At 40.1% G+C, this 20,748-nt stretch overlaps 1 protein-coding gene across 4 annotated transcripts in view; it reads left to right on the top strand.

Moving 5' to 3' along the window:
* Positions 1-20,748, top strand: part of oxr1a (oxidation resistance 1a) — a 387,780-nt gene that overhangs the window by 288,044 nt on the left and 78,988 nt on the right. For all 4 annotated transcript variants that reach the window (XM_052023890.1, XM_052023892.1, XM_052023891.1 and 1 more), the window contains 2 exons: positions 8,422-8,606; positions 16,815-17,596. In XM_052023890.1, coding sequence (XP_051879850.1) covers positions 8,422-8,606; positions 16,815-17,596 — 967 coding nt within the window. The remainder of the gene's footprint in view (positions 1-8,421; positions 8,607-16,814; positions 17,597-20,748) is intronic.

A 20,748-nucleotide genomic window follows, 5' to 3' on the forward strand; every position in this document is an offset into this window, starting at 1 on the left:
ATATGTGGGAGGAAGGGGTTAGTGTTTAGGAGTGGTTTGAAGGTCGGCACAACATGGTGGGCCGAAGGGCCTGTATTGTGCTGTATTGTTCTATGGTAAACTGAGCATTATGGGAAATAGTAAGGTCACCATTAGTTAATTTGTCAATAATATTTTGGCTTTTTTCCTTTTATGTTGCTAAATTATTTGTACAATATTTCATTGAGTCACAAATTATACAGCAGGCAAGAGAACATGTCAGTGAGTTGTATCTGTGGCAAGTTTTTTGGGAACTATCCAATAATTGAAATCACCCATTCTTTCCTCGCAGCTAGGTAAATGTTTCCCTTTGGAGTGTTCCTGCAGCTCACTTTCCTGTCATTGACTCTCCTTGCATGAACTTTTCTGGTGTATTCTAGATCATAATATCTGCTGCATGGAAAGAAATTCTTCTGGTCTTGCCTCTGTTTTTTCAGCTAATTAATTAAAGTAATATGGCTTCCAACAGTTCTTCAAGTAAAAATAATTTCTCTTTATTTACTCTAATATTTGAACACAAGAACACAAGAAGAGATCAGTAGGTCATAGACCACCCACAACCCCACCCCCCCCCCCCCCCCCCGCCCCCTTCCCGGCTACTCTGCCATTCAATATCATGGCTGCATCTCTCCCTCTGGGCCATTTTGCTATTGGTTGCTCATTTCCCTTGGTTCTCCTCCTGAACAAAAACCTATTGATCTTTGATTTAAATAGAGTCATAGAGGGTCATGGAGTTGTACAGCATGGAAACGGGCCCTTTGGCCCAACTTGTCCATGCTGACCAAAGTGCTTACCTGAGCTAGTCATGTTTGCCTGTTTTTGGTCCATACCCCTCAAAACGTTTCCTATCCATGTACCTGTCCAAATGGGCTCAACAGCCTGTAGTTCACTGGCTTGTCCATGCAACCCTTCTTAAATAATGGTACAACATTAGTCACCCTCCAGTCTGCCAGTACCTTGCCTGTGATTAACGATGCTACAGAAATCTCTGCCAAGGCCCCAGCAATTTCTTCCCTTGCTTTCCACAAAGTGCTGGGATACATTTGGTCAGGCCCCGGGGATTTATCCACCTTTATGTGCCTCAAGGCCACCAACACCTCCTTTTGTAATGAAGAAAAGTTTCAGATCAACACTGTTCTCTTCCCTGAATTCCCTAACTTCCATGACCCTCTCCACAGTAAACACTGTTACGTGCCAGCAACAATAGAAACACACCAAGTCATGTACAAGTGTTAAAAACTATTTTATTAATGACGACTTGTAATGATAAGAAAAGTAAAAATGTTAGGTATCAAATATAATCCCCAAAACTAAACTCAAAGTATGTGTGTGGCAAATTCCCAAACTCCAAGTCGAGGAATAGTTCTCAAAGTTCAGTTCAGCAAGTCATAAGGTGAAACGTGAGCAAAGGCTTTTGCAAAACCACCGTTGACTGAAGACAAAATGTAGAGAGAGAATATGGAGAGAAATTACAAAATCCAAATGTTCCACGATGGAACCCATACGACACCTCAATCACTGATGATCTCCATTGTTTTGTTCCGAAGTATCTGCCACCCCAAAAGGCATTCGAGACGTGGCCATCCACACAAATACCTCTTTCCCTCTACAGGTTAACGACAAAGTGGACTCCACTTGTTTGCTCCAAAAATCCATACATGGATTGTAGTGACAGACACAGTGATTGTTCTTCATCCATCGATACTGAGACCAGCAGTGAGTGTCTCTCTCTATCTTTCTCTTTCTCTCTCTCTCTCTCACTCCCCTCTGACTCACTGAGCAAAAAAAGCAGCCAGCACGTTGTTATCTTGCTGTCGTGATGATACCACACACACACCACTACTCTACTGTCCAGGTGCCTTAAAGGGAGATTCACCAAATAGCAACCTGGCTCATAACAACACAGACAAGAAGTATTCATTTAAGACTTTGACCATCTCCGTGGCTCCATAAGTCATCTGCTGGAGCTTGCCACCCGAATCCTATGACCGATCTGGCCAAAGCTGTCCAAATCATTTGCCCGAACTCCATCTGACCATCAGTCTGACAATTTCCCTAACACCCCCCAACTATCTGCCTGGCAGCCACTCATTCCCCCTTCAGCCCAAAGTGATCCTTTTCCCAACCCATTTCCATTCCTTGAGTCTTTTCCCTAATCATCAATCCCCAAATCATCTATCCCCAAGTTATTATATAAATGAAGAAAGATTGTAGATGAGTGAAGTACTGATGAATCTAGGTGTTCTTGTGAATGATTCACAAAAAGTTAGCAGCAGATTCGCAAGTGGCCAGGAAGGCAACTGGTGTATTGGCTTTTGTTGTAAAGGTTGTAAAGGTGACTGGTGAGGCACGCATGGACTACTGTGCACAGTTTTTTTTAAAAGAAGGGATATATATTATGGCATTGTTGGACTTGGGAAGAATGAGGGGTGATCTTATTGAAACATGCACACTCTTTAGGGAGCAACGACATTGGTAGAGATCAAATTGCTTCTACTTGTGGGAGAATCTCAAACAAGAGGATCCAGTTACAAGATTAGGAGGTGGTCATTTAAAATTGAGGTGCATAGGAACTTATTCTCACAGAGGGAGATCAACCTCTAGAATTTTCTACCCCAGAGGTTGCAGAGGCAAGGTCATTGGGGTATTTAAAGAGGAAGCAGATAAATTTTTGAAAGATCAGAGAATTGAGGGCAATGAGGAACAGGCACAGAAGAGGAGAGGAGAAATTAGCCATGATCTTATTGAATGGTGGCGCAGGCTTGAGGGGCCTTTTCCTGCTCCTGTTCTTGTGTATCCTCCCACCCTCTAGACTCCCACTTCGTTTCTGAGCACATTTACTCAGTGATCTCTGCTCTGCACAATAGCTGGAGACCTCAGAGAAATGATTATAGTGTGAAAATATCTTGCGTAAAAAACCTGTTCCACTGCCCAGAACCTCCTAGGCCTTTTGTTTTTGGTGGAGTATCGGAATCTGGGCATTAGCCATACTGCTGCAGCCCCAAAGAGACCCCTTCAACACAAGTTTTACGCACATCTCCATTTCTAGCCATTCTCTTTGTTTCATTTCATTGATATGTATGGAACAAATGTAGGTTGTTCGTCTCATTTAGTCTGTGCCAACTATTTGCAGAGCAATCCAATCAGTTCTATTTCCCTACTCTTTTCCTATAGACCTGTATTTTTTCTCATCTGCAAATAGTTACTCATTTTTTTTTCAAAACTACATTAGCACCTGCATGTAGCCCATTTTAGGCAATGTGTTCCAGATCATAACTACTCACTGTTGGGTGGGTGGGGTTGTGGGGAAGATGGCTTCTTCTCGTGTTATTCCTGGACCTGTTACCAGTCACTTTAAATTGCTATCCTTGGAATAATTGGAAATTAATGACGGAGGAGAAGGTCATTCGATCCATCGTGTTTGTGCTGGTCGAAAAAGAGTTATTCAGCCTAATCCCACCTTCCAGCACTGGGTCCATCACCCTGCAGGTCACCCTTCAAATATACAAACAACGGTTTAAGTGTGATGAGGGTTTCTGCCTTGATCAGTCTTTCAGGCAGTGAGTTCCAGACCCTTACCACCCCGTGGATGAAAATATTTTCTTCATCTCCCCTCTAATCCTTCAAATAATTACTTCAGATCTTTATCCTGAAAACAAATGTTGTCTGATATTAATTTTTTTCAGCTTGCATTTATTGACACATTCACAGATAATATGGTGGTTTTTTTTTAGAGCTGTAGTAGGTTCATTTTGCTATCAAGCAGTTTTTTTTCCAAGAGTTTTTCATATTATTTACCCTCAAGCTATCTGAATTGGTGATTGGTTTACTATTGTTACATGTACCAAGATACAGTGAAAAGCTTTTGTTTGCATGCCATCCAGACAGGTCATTCCAGGCATAAGTACATAGAGCTAGTACAAAAGAAAAAATAATGTGGAATGTAGTCTTACAGAGAAAGTGCAATGCAGATAGACAAACAAAATGCAAGGGCCATGATGAAGTAGACTGAGAGATCAAGAGTTCACCTTTAGCGTACAAGAAGTCCCTTCAAGAGTCTTATAACAGTGGGATAGAAGCTGTCCTTGAGCTTGGTGGTACGTGTTCTCAGGCTTTTGTATCTTCTGCCCAATGGAAGGGGAGGAAAGAGAGAATGACTGGGGTGGGAGGGGTCCTTTATGCTTTCTGCTCTCCTGAGGCAATGGAGAGTAGGCTGGTCTTTGTGATAGACTGAGATGTGTTCACAACTCTGCAATTTGTTGTGATCATGGGCAGAGCAATTGCCCTGTCAAGCTGTGATGCATCTAGATAGGATGCTCTCTATAGTATCTGTAAAAATTGGTGAGAGTCATCCGAGACATGCTGAATTTCCTTAGCTTTCTGAGGAAGTAGAGGTGCTCATGTGCTTTCTTGGCCATTGCGTCTACGTGGCTGGACCAGGACAAATTATTGGTGATATTTACTTATAGAATTTGAAGCTCTCAATCACCTCCACTTCAGCACCATTGATGCAGACAGGGGGAGTATACTCCACTCCGCTTCCTGAAATCAATGACTAGCTCTTTTGTTTTGCTGACATTGATGGAGATACTGTTGTCTTGACGCCATGCCACTAGGCTCTCTATCTCCTTCCTGTACTTCTGTCTTGTCGTTGTTTGAGATGTGGCCCACTATGGTGGTGTCAGCTGCAAATTTAGAGTTAGTACAGAATCTGGCTACACAGTTGTGAGCTTATGCCTATCCTTATTGATTGTGGTCCGTTGATCAGGAAGTCAAGGATCCACTTGCAGAAGGAGGTGCTGAGTCCTAGGTGTAGGAGTTTGGAGATGAGTTTGTTTGGAATTATGGTATTGAAGGTGGAGCTATAGTTAATAAATAGGAGTCTGATGTAGATGTCTTTGTTATTCAGATATTCCAGGGTTGAGTGTAGGACCAGGGAGATGGCATCCACCAGGACCAAGTGATCACTAATTCCCCCTTTCACAATTTTTTTGCAGTATCTTTACCATTGATGGTAGGCTCACAGGTCTATTGTTACCAGGCTTTTCACTGCTGCCTTTCTTGAAGAGGGGGACCATATTTCCTTCATTCATCTGGTACTTCACGTGTGTCCAGCAAAGATTTAAAAATCTCAGCCTGAGCCTCAGCAGTCTCTTCCCTTGCCTCCCATTGCAGCCTGGGATAAATCCCCTCCTTGGTATTTTAAGCCCGTCAAGGCATCGAGTGTATCCTCTCTATTTATGGAGACCTGCACTAGACTTTCACCAACCCCTTCACTGAATGCCAGTGGCATTGTGTGTTCCACAGTCTGATGTGCTTTGGTAGTTACTAAGCTCCATTTGGCTACGGAGGGATCAGTTCTTCACTGGAGTTTTTATTTCCAAATAGTTTGTATGTTTTTGAGAATGTCAGGTATTTCTATTACTTTTACCAATGTTTTATCTGCTGGCAATTTTATTAACCTAATTTCCCAATCTAGGTTAACCAACTTGCCCATTGTTCATGTGTAATTTCTTCTATTATTTATTTTTTCACACTGTTGAACTCAATATTTTAATGTTTTTCCTCAAGAATCCAATACAATGAAATTACTCATTATACAAAACAATCTAAAATTATCTTTACCCACATTGATTCTAGTGATCTCTTGGTCTAGGAAATAGTCTCAGTTGCTTTCTATGAATTCCTGTACCAGCTACTTTTGTTAGTTTGATCTGTCCAGCCTCTGCCATGATTCAAGGATCTTTGCTTTAGTGATCCTTGTACTTTTTGACTAATACCCTGTCCAACAATGTAGTCCTTTTTAGATGACCTATAACCTCACCTCTCCAATGACTTTGGACACTTATTAGCTCTGTCTCTACCCACAATGATTATATCTTTTGTTTTTCCAAACTAAGGTCATTCCTTGCTTTTCCCTTTATGCCATCCGATGTTACCAGTCTTTTCCCTTTCCATTTCCATTTGGTCTGTGTGTTTTCCTAATTTAATTCTCAACCTTCTTCATTGTGCAAATGTATCTCTGTAATGGTGATTAGATTCAACTCTTTTATCCTTGTGCTATTAATTTTTCTTCCTAAGAATGTTATGTGCATAAATCGTCTCTAGTTTTACTAGTCTCACTGTTGTTAGCTTTATGGCATTTCGAAATAAGTTTATTCCTCTCACATAAACATTGTCTCCATCCAGTTTTCAGTTTAAATGGTTATATGATTCATTTTAAGACACTGTTTAAGAAGAATTCTTCTAATGGAATAGTTCCCTCTTTTCCCTGGGGTGAGATCAGTATCCCATGAATCAAAATGTCTGCCTTCCACATAAGGTTTTGAGCCACACCTTCAGCTCTTTTATCTGCTCAATTTGTGTGTGGCTATTTAAGCTCTGCTGAGGCTAACTCCTCAGGCTGTCTCAGCTGAATCCATTTGTGCCTCAGGTTGTGCTTCTTGCATGGAGCACAGCAACTAGAGAATGAGCCATTAGCGAAGAGGAGACTTTAAGTCCTGTACTGGCTCCCAGCTACAGAGGTTGTACTGTCATACTGTTGCTTACCATACTTATGAGCACCTTCCCCTTTTTCTGCCCCCCACTTGAATAGCTTCCTATACTATCGTGTCATGGATAGACTGTCCTTCCTCCCTGAGCCTTTGTTCTCATCCACAAATTAGATCTCTCTGCTCTAGTATGACTGAGAATGCTGGAAATACTCAGTAGGTCAGGCAGCATCTGTGGAGAAAGAAACTGAATTAATGTTTCAGGTTGATGACCTTTCATGAAATCTAGGAATTGTTGGAGATTAAACAAGTCTTAAGGTGCACAGAAAGAGGAATGGAGATGGAGTAAAGAAAGAGAAAATCTCTCATACACAACTGAATTCCTGTTGTTCTTAATCACATCCTTTTCAACTTCATTTCAGCCTTTTTTTCCTTCTTTGCTGATGTCTAAAATTGGTCGCAGTACTCCTGTTGCAGTGCTTTATTATGGTTTAGCAGAATCTCTTTATTAAGTGCTGCAGCCTAGAAATTATGAAGGAACAACAATATATTTTCTTGTTCAGAACATGTGATTTAAAGGAGCATGTGCAGATTGTGGTGGATCCGTGTATCTGCTGCCCTTGTTCTTCTTGGTGATGGAGGTCACAAGTGCTGTCAGAGTAACTGGGCAAGTAACTGATGTGCATTTTGTAAATGATACATATTGCAGCCACTGTAACTTAATAATCTAGTGGGTATTTTAGAAACAAACACTTTCTTATAGAATCTTCATCATGCCAGTTACATGACTTCCAAGGACCATGAAGCCAATTTTCATGTTTTAAAGAAGTTAAGCACCAACTCCCCAACTGAGAAGTTATAGAATGCTAACTTGCAATTTTAGTGTCACTTCTACCTGTATGGTAATGTCCAACACTGAAGTGTCACAAAGCTATAGCTGTGTTGGGAAATCCAATAAATATTCTACATTAGCATCCCACAAAGAACAGTGGGCTGAATCTTGTTGGCTGGAGTCGGACTCACTGACTACCAGCCATTGAACCACAGCGAGTCTCAGACTTCCATGCACATGCTGCTGACTGCAGGAGTCTGAGAACTGCTGTAGGATTGGAGATCACATTGATTTCAATATGACTTTAGGCCTGAGGGTTGGGAGGTTTGAAGGTAAGTTTCTTAAATTAATTTATGTGCTTTTAATTAACTTTATTATTTATATTTTTAATTGTATTTTAATCATTTGATAGTTGTATATTAATTTTTTTAGATATCAATGTTAGGGACAGAAACTGCTGGAATATTTGCAGTCTTTGACAGAAGGCAAAGCTCCATCCTCAGCTGTGCTTTGTATCAAAACCTGTTTAGGGCAATCCAGGAGCAGGGCTTCTGGAGCGCAGTACCTGAGGCTTTATTGCCACTGAGACCTTGCCATTCAACTCAAGGAAGCGGAGGGCCAGGGTGATCAGTCCTTCGCATTTGACCCATGTGAGTGTGGCATGTGGGAGCTGTAGGCAGCAACTCCTGGTGACAGGTTAGGCTAAGCAAAGTCCAGCCCAATGAAATGTACAACCTGTTTTATTGTTTGAGAAAGATGTGTTCGCAAGAATCCACTTGTGTGAGTAGGGCCACAGGATCAGTTTCCATCTGAGTAGGAAAAGCTTATTGTCCTTTTGAAATAATGGCACCACTTCTGTGTCATTGAATTACCAACCTTACATTATTAGCTACCTTACTGTGTGGGCCTCAAGCCATCAGCTTGCTAACTAGATCCATGAGTGCTAGAAACTGAGATAATTTGATGTTTCTGTGAGATGGATTAGGGTACGTAGACTATGTATTAATTGCATTGAGATTAGAAGATAATACAAATTAGAAGATAATTTAAACATATGATTCCATGTCTTTCTCATTACAGGGAGCAGTCACTGGTGTCCTTCTTGTGACTCCCAACAACATTATGTTCGATCCTCACAAGCACGATCCTTTAATAAAAGAACATGGCTGCGAGGAATATGGCATCATGTGTCCCATGGAGGAGATCCTTTCAGCTGCTATGTACAAGGACGTTTTGGACAGTAAAATCAAAGAATCTTTGCCTCCGTAAGATCCAATATTTAGTCTCTGTTAACAATTATTTAATACAACATTTTTTAATATATTGGAGTTTATAATTAAAATCCCCTAATTAGAGCCAAGAGGATCTCTCTATCTTAGTAATCAAAAAAAAAGTAGTAGCTGTTTATTCAGAAAATTTGTGGCACATGCATTTCGTTCTATCACAGGTAGTCCAATTGGTAAAGAACTAACCAGGCTAATCCCAACTGTTGAACATGACATGTCATAGCACATTAAATGCTTATTAAATATTTTTTTCTTCCCTTACAAACGTTTCAGAAAATGAGCTCCAGATGCCCACTGCATTTGACTGAAAAAAGTCCTCAACTGCCTTTTAGTCTTTCCACTAGTTACTTGAAATCTATGCCCCCTCCTCTAAGTAAAGTCTTTCATATTATCTTATTACCTCTCATAATTTTATATACAGTATTTCAATTAAACCTCCTTGCTGTCTTCACTGCTCCAAAGAAAACAATCCTGGTCAGAGAATCTTAATCTACTCAATAACCTTCCATTCCATGCAAAAGTTTATAAAGCTCTTCTATTGATCTTGTGTCTTTCTGGTAATATGGTGCCCAAATCTGAAAGCAGTGATCTAAATGTGGCTTACCTTGTGTTTTGTACTGTTCTAGGATGAACTCAGCCAATCAAGGAAAATAACTAGGTTGTTTTATTAGTCACCTGAGTTATCTATTCAGAGGTCTGTGGGTATGCACTCCAAATGTCCTGTCCATTGTTGTTCTTGGTTTTCTACTGTTTATTGTGTATTGTCATGCAGTTGCAGAAGGCAAACAAGATATTTCCTCTCAGTTCTCTGGTCTGGATTTAATTTAGCATTTTTCTGCCCACCTGACCATACAGCTGGTTTGTATCACCTGCAAATGTTTTGTTCACATCTCCTGCACTTGTTTAAATCATTGGAATATACCATGAAAAGCTAGTGACCTAGCTAGCACTGAGCTTTGTGAGATGCCACTGTAATCAGCCTTCCGATCACAAAAGCATATCTCTATTATTGCCGATGCAATGGATCATTCTTAGGTCCAACTTGCTACATTCTCTTAGATACTGTGAGATCTTATCAAAAGCCTTGCTAATTTCCATGTAAGCTACATAAAATACCCTATCATTAGTGACCCTCTTTTGTCAAGAAAATTCAGGCATTCCCCTCAATGTCCATTATTGATAGTCCTTGATTTTCTTTAAAGTTGTGGCAAGTTACATTCAAGATCAATCCAGGGGATCTGGCATTGGTTATGGTAGACACATGTATTTCAGTTACTGGAAGGTCTCTTACAGTGGTGATTCACAGGACTCTGTGCTAGCTCACTGGCTTTTTATGGTATTTACCTGTGATTTAGGCAAATGCAGGAGTCAAGATATTCACATGTTAAACACATTGTCCATATGGGCAACTGGGCAGAAAAATGATAAAAGGAATTCAACCAGGAGAAGTGTGAGATAATCCATATGAGGACAAACAAGGCAAATAAATATACAATAAATGGTAGAAAACCAAGTGCAGCAATGGAAGAGGGACTTTGGAATTGCACATTGGCCAGATCAGGCAAATTTCCTAGCCTGCAAGAATCTGGTAGGTTTTCACAACAATTCAGTGGTTTTATGTTTTCTGTTATTGAGGCTAGCTTTATTTTAAGTAGCACATAAATAAAACTAAATTTTATTATATGCTATTTTACATTTAAATACCTGAAACTTTGCTTATTTTGGAAGCTTAATGTTCAATCAGTGCTGTATTATTAAATGATGCACTTTTATGGGACTCTGTTGATATTCAGAGTTATCAGTCAGACAATTGCATCACAGTTTAGATAAAATAGATGCTACATGGATTTAAAAAAAAGATAGGGCCTTTATAAATGAGCTGTAAGATACCCAGATCCTGTAGGTTGACCATAGTTACAAAACACTAATAATGTTTTAATGTTAAAGGAAGAACCTGCAACAAGTCAAATCCACAAGCAATCTGATTTATTATTCATCTTGTAGTTTGCCATATTTAGACTTGTGCATTTCCTAACATTGTCAAGATTGCTGTTGATTAATCATTTAGTTTATCCCCACAATGATTAATATGCTTACTATTTAAACAACACATTTGTAAACTTGCTGAAAATGCCTACAGTAAGCATTTTAATTCAGTTTTGTTTAAATATGTTAATTAGGTTAACTTTTAAATTGTAGAATGTCAAATGTGCATCTTGGTTTTTTTAAACTTGTTACAACATTAATTACAGGAAAATAATTTGGGTTTGTAGAACTTCAGTATACTTGTCCTCCACTTTAGTTACTAGGAATGAAATGTTTTAAAAAGCTTGTATAAAATCAATTTAAGGGAAAACCTTCCTGTTAATACATAATAGAACTTGTTCACTAACCTTGCTATGCTCTAATCAAGCATTTTTCTAGAGTTATACAGCATAGAAACAAGCCTTTTGGCCCAACTCATCTATGCCGACCAGGGTGCCTTCCTGAGTGAGTCCCATTTGCCTGCATTTGGTCCTCTAAACCTTTCCTATCCATGAACCTGCCCAATTATTTTTTAAACATTGTAATTGCAGCTGCCGCTGTCATTTTCTCTGGCAGCTCATTCCATATACCCACCGCCTTCTCAGTTAAAATGTTTCCATTGCTTCATAGGGAAATTGGACTACTGGATAAAGATGAAATCTTTATGCACTTAAATACATGAACCAATGGAATATTTAAAAAGATAATATTGGAAAGTAGAGGCTACAACTGTCAGAATGGGCTAGGACCTTTTCTCAAGATGAAGAAGATCTGAGAGATGATCTGATCGAATCCTTTAAGATGAGGACCATGTTTTTTCGGGTAGACAGAATGGATCTTTCCATTTGTGAGAGAGCCCGTTCGTATTAGCCATCACTGTAAAATATCCCATAATAGCTAAGTAATGAAAAAGTTCACTATTCATGGTACTCTGGGTCTGGTATGGTAGTGGTTACATTGCTGGATTGATAATCCAAAGGCCCGGACTGATGATCTAGAGATGCATCCAAATCCCACCATGGCAATTGTGGAATTTAAATTCAGTTAACCAAATAGATCTGGAATAAGAAGCTAGTATCAGTAATGGTGATCATGAAGCTACCACTAGCTCTAGAAACAAAAGCTGTTGATTTCATTCTGAGCCAGTGTGTATTGTGTAGGGAATTCCAAAGATTCACAATCCACTTAGTGAAGTCATTTCTCCTCATTTTTGTACCATAGGGCTAATGCCTTATCCTGGGACAATGACCCTTATTTCTAGATTTTTCAGTCTGGGAAGCAAGCCATCAGTATCTACTCTGTCAAGCCCTCTACAATTCAATGCAATCAGTTCACATTCTTCTAAATTCCAGAGAATACGAGCCAATTCTATTTAACCTATTTGTCATAGAATTGTACAACATAGAAACAGGCCCTTCAGCCCACTACCTCTATGCTGACCATCATGCCTATACATATACTAATCCTACTTGCCTGCATTAATTCCATATCCCTTTATTTCCTGTTCATTCAAGTACCTGTCCTAATGCCTCTTAAATGTTGTTGGTGTTCCTGCCTCCACTCCCTCCTCTGGCAGCTCATTCCAGATACCAACTACTTTTTATGTGAAAAAATTTACCCCTCAGATCGCCTTTGAACCTCCTCCCTCTTGCCTTAAACAGTGTGGCAACCAGAATGCACACAATACTGCAGGTGTGGCCTAACCAATGTTTTGTACAACTGTCAATGCATTGGCCAATGAAGGCAAGCATACCATATACCTCCTCACTACCTGTGTTCCCATTTTCAGGGAACTATGTACTTGTACTCCAAAACTGCCCTGCCCTGCCCTGCCATTCACTTTGTATATTCTGCCCTGGTTTAACTTCACAAAGTGAATCACTTCGCACTTGTCTGAGTTAAATTCCACCTGCCATTCTCTTGCCCACTTTCCCAGTTGATCTAGATCCTGTTGTAATCTTAGATAACTTTCTTCACTGTCCACTGTACCACCACTCTTGGTGTCATCTGTAAACTTACTAGCCATGCCAACTACATTCTCATCGAAATGGGTAATATAGATGACAAACAACAGTGGACTCAGCACCGATCCCAGTGGCACACCACTGGTCACAGGCCTCCAATCTGAGAAACAACCCTTCACTACCACCCTCTGAGTCCTATCATCAAGCCAATTTTGTATCCAATTGGCTAGTTCATCCTGGATCCCATGTGATTTACTCTTCTGGACCAGACTACCATACAGGACCTTGTCAAAGGCCTTGCTGAAGTCCACGTAGACAAACGTCTACCACCCTGCCCTCATCAATCCTCTTGGTCACCTCTTAAAAAAACTCAATCAAATTCGTGAGACATGATTTCCCATGCACAAATTGAAGCTGACTATCCCATTTTGCACTCCATTTTAAGCACAGATATATTTAAGATAAGGATATAAAAATGCACACCATATCCCTGGTGTGATCTCACTGAAGCCCTATGTCATTGCATTAAGACGTACTCTACCCTTGCACTTCCAATCCTATTGCATTGCAGGCAAACTTGTATTTGCTTTCCTAATTGCTTGTACTTGCATCTTTACCTTTTGTGATTTGCAGACAAGGACATCTAACATGTTTAAAAAGAACCTTATTGCCCTTCCTACGAAAATAAATAAATTTGTATTTCTCTGGATTATTCTGTATCTTCTTGCTCACTCATCAAACCTGTTCTTTGAGGTCCTTTGAGGCCTCCATGTATTGTCTTCAGAGCTGACCGACTTTGTTCTCTCATCTCAATCACTGAAATGGTTGCAATTTGCTAACATGTTCCTTTATTCCTGCTCTGTTTTGTCCATCCTAACAATGCCTCAAGAAAAACTAATGTTTACACCAATTTCAAGAATTCTATACATGTAATGATCTCTTCAGTGGCATTTTATCAATACCTTTTGAAAATCCAAATATACCATATCCAGTTGTTCTCCATTTTCTGCCCAGCTAATCATACCTTCAAAACACTGAAATGAATTTGTCAAACTCAATTTCCCTTTCGTGACACCATTTTGACTTTGCTGAAACATTTTCCAAGTACCCAGTTATTAATAATAGATCGATGTATTTACCGATGATAAATATGCTAGAAGTTCTAAGCAGGTCAGGTAGCAACAGTGGGCAAGATACAGAATCAATGACCTTTCCTTACAACGGGAGCTGAGGGTTATAACACAAAAGAAAATCTGTGTACAGTGCAAGACAGGAGGTATTAAATGATAGAAATGGTGAGAATGAAAGAGGTCATTGGATCACCCTGGACACTGTCTCAGTGATGGCATAGTTTCCTTTGTATGCTTTACAGTGTGAAGGGAAAATGTGTAACGTTGAATCATTTGTTTCTCCCCCAGGCCTCTTAGGGAAATTTGCAATGACAAGCCCATAACCAAAACATTCATACTATGTGCAGTGACTCTGCAGAGCACTTTTAACAGCAAATTACATTTTCCAGGCTTTAGTTTGGCACATTGATCTGAATGTTAGCTTGTGTCCTTGACTCTGAAGACCAATACAAAATTAAGGTTTCATATTTCTCCCATTTTCTTTTGCTGTTTTCTCTGGAGTGGGAGAGGCTGAGAGGAGACCTGATAGAAGTTTATAAAATTATGAGGGGCATAGATTGAGTAGACAGCTGGGAAAAGTTTGAGTAAAATGAGTTTAAAGATGCAGAGAAAGAAGGGAGCTGAGGGTTACAACACAAGAAAATCTGTGTACAGTGCAAGACAGGAGCTATTAAATGATAGAAATGGTGAGAATGAAAGAGGTCATTGGATCTTTTTCCCAGGAACGAAATGCCTAATACTAGAAGGCTTGTATTTAAGACGGGGGGGGGGTAAGTTCAAAGGAGATGTGCAGGTTTTATTTTACATAGAGAGTGCCTGGGATGTGCTGCCAGGGGTGGCAGTGGAGGCAAATACGATAGAGGCATTTAAGAGGCTCTAAGTTAGGCTCATGGATATGCAGGGAATGGAGGGATATGGACCATGTGCAGGCAGAAGGGATTAGTTTAATTGCTAGTTTAATTAGTTTGGCACAGTACTGTGCTGTACTGTTCTATGTTCTTTTCATCATCAGTTCCCTTACCCTGCCCCCACCCCTATCGCTCTCCTAAACCTTCAATTTTTAGATTTTCCTACTGTATTTTTATTTCATTTTTTGTAATTCATTATTTACTTCTTTATTAATCTCTTGTTTTATGCTGAATTTCAATACTTTCAAAATGTTGCAATAAAGGCTCACTGCTCTTTATTGCAACCTTTTGAGCCTTTTATTTTAAATTTGATACCGTTCTTACCATCTCCAGTTAACCAGAATTAGTTTGTTTTTCCTGTTGTAATTTGTTCCTCAAAGTACTGTATTCACTGAGCATTATGAATTATTTATTTACATATTTACCTTCTCCAGCATCACATTTTTCAATCTACCTTAGCCAGCTCGTTCCTCATTTAGTTTTAAAGTTAAGATCAGAGTTTTGGATCTTACCACAAGATTCTCAAGCTCGATATGACATTCTACTATGTTATAATAATTGTTCAATAGATTGTTCAAGTAGAATATATTTATTTTGATTTGGGTTGCCCTGTCAGATGACATATCATTAATAATATTGTGCTAGCTGAAGTAACATGTTAAATTCTGGGGATCATTGTTTAGGAAAGATGCCAAAACCTTGGAGAGGGAAACATTATCAGTAATAACTTTTCAGATTTATTATCACTGACAAATGTTGTGAAATTTGTTGTTTTGCGGCAGCAGTACAATGCAAGACATAAAAATTACTATAAAATACCAAAAATTGAATAAAGAAAATAGTGCAAAAAAGGAATAACGATGTAGTTATTCATGGACAGTTCAGAAATCTGATGGCGGAGGGGAAGAAGCTGTTCCTGAAACAGTGAGTGTGGGTCTTCAGGCTCCTGTACTTCCTCCTTGATGGTAGTAATGAGAAGAGAGAAATTTCAGGGTTATAAGTAAAAGGCCAGACGCATGGGCTAATTTGATAGCAGTTTCAAAGAATCCACCTAGGTATGATGGTTTCCGTCTGTGCTTTATCATTCTGTGTAGAATCCTTGTAGTTTGCAGACTAATTGAAATTCAGGATATCAGAAACTGGAAGATCAACAAACTGTAGATGCTGGGAAAGATCTGAACTAAATCAGAAAATAATGGAAACACTCAGCAAGTCAGACAACCTCAGCGAAAAGAGGAACAGTTAACATTTTAGGTCAAAGAAGGATCTGCTGAGTAATCCAGCATTTTCTGTCTTTACCTCAGAATATCAGAGTTCCATTGGTGAAGAGGTACATTTACCAATGTTGTACATTCTTGGCCGAACAGATTGTTGATCTTAGAGATATTTAGTTTGAAGGTAGGAATTCAGCACATTTAAAATGGCACATATTCAATTTTTTTCTTTGAACTGTGAATATAAGTGAAAGCTTTCATTATTTCTCATCTTTCTGATAATATTCCATGGTATTTTCAGGTTTATATATCGTGACATTTCAGACCTTTTTTAATAGTTCCATTAGTAATTTTGGTTACTCATATCCTGAATTCTGTAAATACCCACCTCATTGAGATGGCTTGGAGCAACAATGTGAGGTCGTGTTAATCCAGGGACTGGTCAACATTGCCAAAGTACTGAAAAATTATTTGGATTACCTTACTCTTTAAGATGAAAGTAATGGCACATTTTGGGGCAAAAATTGGCTACTATGCATTTGACGTTTTGGGTACACAGATGCATAGTGGAATCTCTCTAAAATGTTAATGCAACTTAAAGTTAAGAAGTTGTATTCCTATTTGTAATGCCATGTATTACCAGAATAGTGTCTGATCTCACAAAGCTAGCTTGTATATTGGTATCACAATGTTTTTGTACAAAATGAAAATCATAGAAAATAGGTTAAAGGTATTTTAGTAGGAAAAAGTATGGGTAGTTTGGAGCAGAATAAACAGAAAAGTACTAGAATCTTTGTAGGGTCAAGGAAGTAATATTTAAATACATGAAATATGCAGTTGTATAATGAAAGCAGTCTGTGAAAGCCATAAATTATCTTCAGAGTACAGGTACAGAAATGTGCTGAATTGGTTCACTTATATTTGACTTTTTTCTTCTTTCCATTAGAGAACTCAAATATTCTGCATCAATCAAAGATGTACATCAATTAAACCGAAGTACAAGAAGTAATACAGAAGAGGTGGACTCCAAATTACGAGATACAGGGAATGACAGCACTAGCACAGCACCACGAAGCACAGAGGAATCCTTGTCTGAAGATGTATTCACTGAATCAGAACTCTCCCCTATTCGGGAGGAGCTGATTTCTTCTGATGAGCCTCGACAAAATAAATCATCAGGAGCATCATTGGAATCTGTGCAAACAATAAACCAGGCTGCTGTGGAAGGACGTCTCTTGCCTTCGTCTACGGAGATGTTAGAACCTAACGATGAAAAATTGTTGGCTCATACTGATGACATTCCAGCTAGCAAACCAGTTGAAGTAAAGGGAAATGGAAACCAAACTGTGGAAAAATCTCTAAATGATGACAGCCCTGATGGTTCTGGTGCACACCATAGTGAGAGTGAGCAGCATCCCACCGGTAGTCATAACGTGACCAGTGAGCACAAAGATGCTGAAACTGATGAACTGAATGTAGCAAACAGAACAACTCAGACTGCACTTGCTTTGGATTCCTCAGAAGTGTGTGAGAAAGAGAGCAGGGATGAAACAAAGAAATCAGGGGAAGAGTGTACTCGGGACTCTGAGACTGAGGTGGAGGAGCTCCGAAAGCTGTGGAAGACCCATACTATGCAACAGACTAAGGAGCAGAGGGAAACAGTACAACAGGCTTCCAACAAAGAAGTCAGACAGAAAACTGGGAAAATTACAGAAGGATCTCTGGAAGGTATGTTAACCTAATAAAATCACTATACACAAGTTGGCCTAATGAAATATATTGTGGTGAATAGATAAGGTGGAACTGTTGGGTATGACATATCAGGTGTAGTAAAGGCTACTTAATAAGCTCATAAAGGGCTCATGGGGTTAAAGATAGTATGGGTATATAGAGAATTAGTTACAAAACACAAAACAGCTTGCTTTCAGGTTGGGCGGCTGTTTAGGTGCAGCAGGGATCTGTACTTTGCCTACATTTACATTTTATATTAATGATTTTAGATGTAACATAACTACGTTTGCTGATAATACAAAACAAAGTAGGAAAGTGAGCTGTGAGGAGAACACAAAGGTCTAGAAATTGGTTGGCCTGTTGGTCAGTCACCATTCAGCCGACCAATTACTCATGATGCCTGAGGCTTCGCCTGCAACTGTGTCATTCTTACATGCAGGAAAGCCTTTCCTGCGGAGCAAGTAGAGGAAATTGGACGCATCCAGGGCCAAGATACAGGAGAAAGAGACCGGGGATTGAGTAGCCACTGATAGGTCAGTAGGGAGAATCAGAGTGAGGCAGCCAGGTTCATAAAAATGGTTGGAGGAGCAGCAAGCATACAGTATTAGATGAGTCACTGAGGAGATGCTACTATTGGGGGAAGATGGGGTAGTCAGAGTGTGTGATGGGCAGATATAACCAGATGGGGGAGGGTAATGAATCTAGCTAACCCGGGAGGTGGGGGTGGGTGGGGGCAGGGACGAGGAAAGTGTTAACTAGGTGAACCAGTGGGAGTGGGAAAGTGTGGGTTACCTGAAACTGGAAAATTCAATGTTCATACCATTGGAATTCAGGCTACCCAAGTGACCTTCTTCTAGTTTGCATTTGGACTCACTGTGGCAGAGGAGGAAGCTGAGAACAGACGGTTGGTGTGGGAATGGGAAGGAGAATTGAAATGACATAACAGTCAGAAGCTCAAGATGGCCATTGCGATGAGAGTGCAGGTACTTCGCAAAAACGGCTGCCTAGTCTAAGCTTGGTCTCAATAGTGTAGAGGAGGAAATGTCCTGAAAAACAGGACAATTCAGAAGTCCTGGAGCAGAAAGCCTCATCTTCAGGTGACAGGGAAACTGAAAGAAAGGAATGGCATTCCTGCAGAAGACAGGGTGGGAGGAGGTGGGTCTGTAGTAGATATCAGTGAATAGTTTGTCTCCTGAAATGGAGACAGAGAGATCCAGAACTCTGTCTGCATGTGGTCAATGTCCCTCTAGTCTCTGCTTGTTCATGTGCCTGCCTAAATGCCTCTTAAACACTGCTATTATGTCTGCTTCCATTACTTCACCTGACAACATTTTCCAGGGACCTACCCGTCTCTGTCTGTGAGAAAACTTGCCTTGTAAATGTCCTTTAAGCTTTTCGCTGCTTGACTTCATCTGCCCATCATCCCCCGCCTCACCTGTCATACTTATCACCTACCAGCCCTTGTCCCACCCATCTTCCTCTCCTCTTTGTACCAGGTGCTTTCTTCCCTCTACATTCTTGACCTAAAATGCTAAACATCCCTTTGTCTCCACAGATGCTGCTTGACCTATTGAGTTCCTCTAGTGGTTTGTTTTTTGCTCTAGATTCAGCATCTGCTGTCTTTTGTGTCTCTATACAGCAGTTTCACTGTTTATTTGATGTTTTACACTCAGTGGTACTTGAGCGTCTGTATTTTTGCTTCCCTTTGTACGTCAGTATCAGATTTCTTGCATCAGAGACCTTGAAACGCTCCTTATGGTGAAATATCAGAATCAGGTTTATTATCATTGGCATATGTTATGAAATTTGTTGTTTTGCAGCAGCAGTACAGTGCAAGACATAAGACATAAAATTGCTATAACTTACAAAAATAAATAAATAGTGCAAAAGAGGATAATGAGGTAGTGTTCATGGATTCATGGACTGTTCAAAAATCTGATGGCAGGGGGGATAAAACTGTTCCTGAAGCATTGACTGTGGGTCTTCAGGCTCCTGTACCTCCTCCCCAATGGTAGTACGGTAAAGAGGGCATGTACTGGATGGTGAGGGTCCTTAATGATGGATGCCGCCTTCTTGAGGCGCCGCCTCTTGTAGATGTCCTCATTGGCAGGGAGGGTTGTGCCCATGATGGAGCTGGCTGAGTCTACAATGTGATCTGTCGGTTCTGTCAGCTCTGAGGTGACTAATAAGTCCGAAAGAGGAAAAAGTAGAAAATGCTAGAAATCTCAGCAGCTCAGGCAGCATCTGTGGAGAAAGAAAGAGTTACCATTTCAGCTTTAAAAAACCTAGTCCTTCCTGTTTTTATTTGCAGATTTTCCAACATTTGCAGTAAGTTGCTTTTTGAGTTCAAAAGAGAGCCTGTTGCAAGTAGTGCAGAGAGAGCTTGTTGAGGCAGTTACTACCATTGGGTGTTTGATCTTGGCTGCTTTGTGTTCCTGGAGAGATTTGGAGTGCTTGGTGACTACCCAGAAACTCCTTTGCAAGTTTGGCTGGTCCTAGGCCAGGGATCCTCTGAGTTAGTGTAGATGTGACATTTTTTTCAAGGAGGCTTTGAGGAAATCCTTAAAACATTTTCTCTATCCTGGACATTGCTTGCTGTGATGGAGCTCAGAGTAGAGTGGTTGCTCTTGTCTGGCAACAGATGTAGACATTGTGGCCTTCCCATCAAAGCTGATTGAACATGTTAGAAGCCTCAGTGTTGTGGATGTTGGTCTGGAAGGAGATGCTGATATTGGTTCACCTATCTTGTTAGTAAATTTAGAGGAATTAATGATATCTCTTCAGTGCTTTGAGATGTCTGTAAGTTGTCCATGTCTGTGAGGCACACAGGAGGGAGGGGTTGCTGCTGCTCTGTAGACATGATTCTCCTTGGTACTGTGTTTGATGTGTTGGTCTTTGAGTATCGTCTTCTGCTGGCAGTTGAAGGCTTTGCCAGCACATTGGAGGCACAGGTAGATTTTAATGTCAATGTCTAACCTCGCAGAGAGCTGGTTCCAAAGTATGAGAGGTGATCTATTTTCACATGGTTTTTGATCATTGGAAATTTTATAAGATTTCCCCATCATCTGCTTCATTTAAGGGGTCAAAGACTATTGTGAGGGCTCACTGTGCATTTTCTGGAGTTTCACTTATTGAAGATCATGCTCCGT

This window comes from Pristis pectinata, chromosome 9, assembly GCF_009764475.1.
Source record: "Pristis pectinata isolate sPriPec2 chromosome 9, sPriPec2.1.pri, whole genome shotgun sequence".
In the NCBI taxonomy this organism is placed as follows: domain Eukaryota; kingdom Metazoa; phylum Chordata; class Chondrichthyes; order Rhinopristiformes; family Pristidae; genus Pristis; species Pristis pectinata.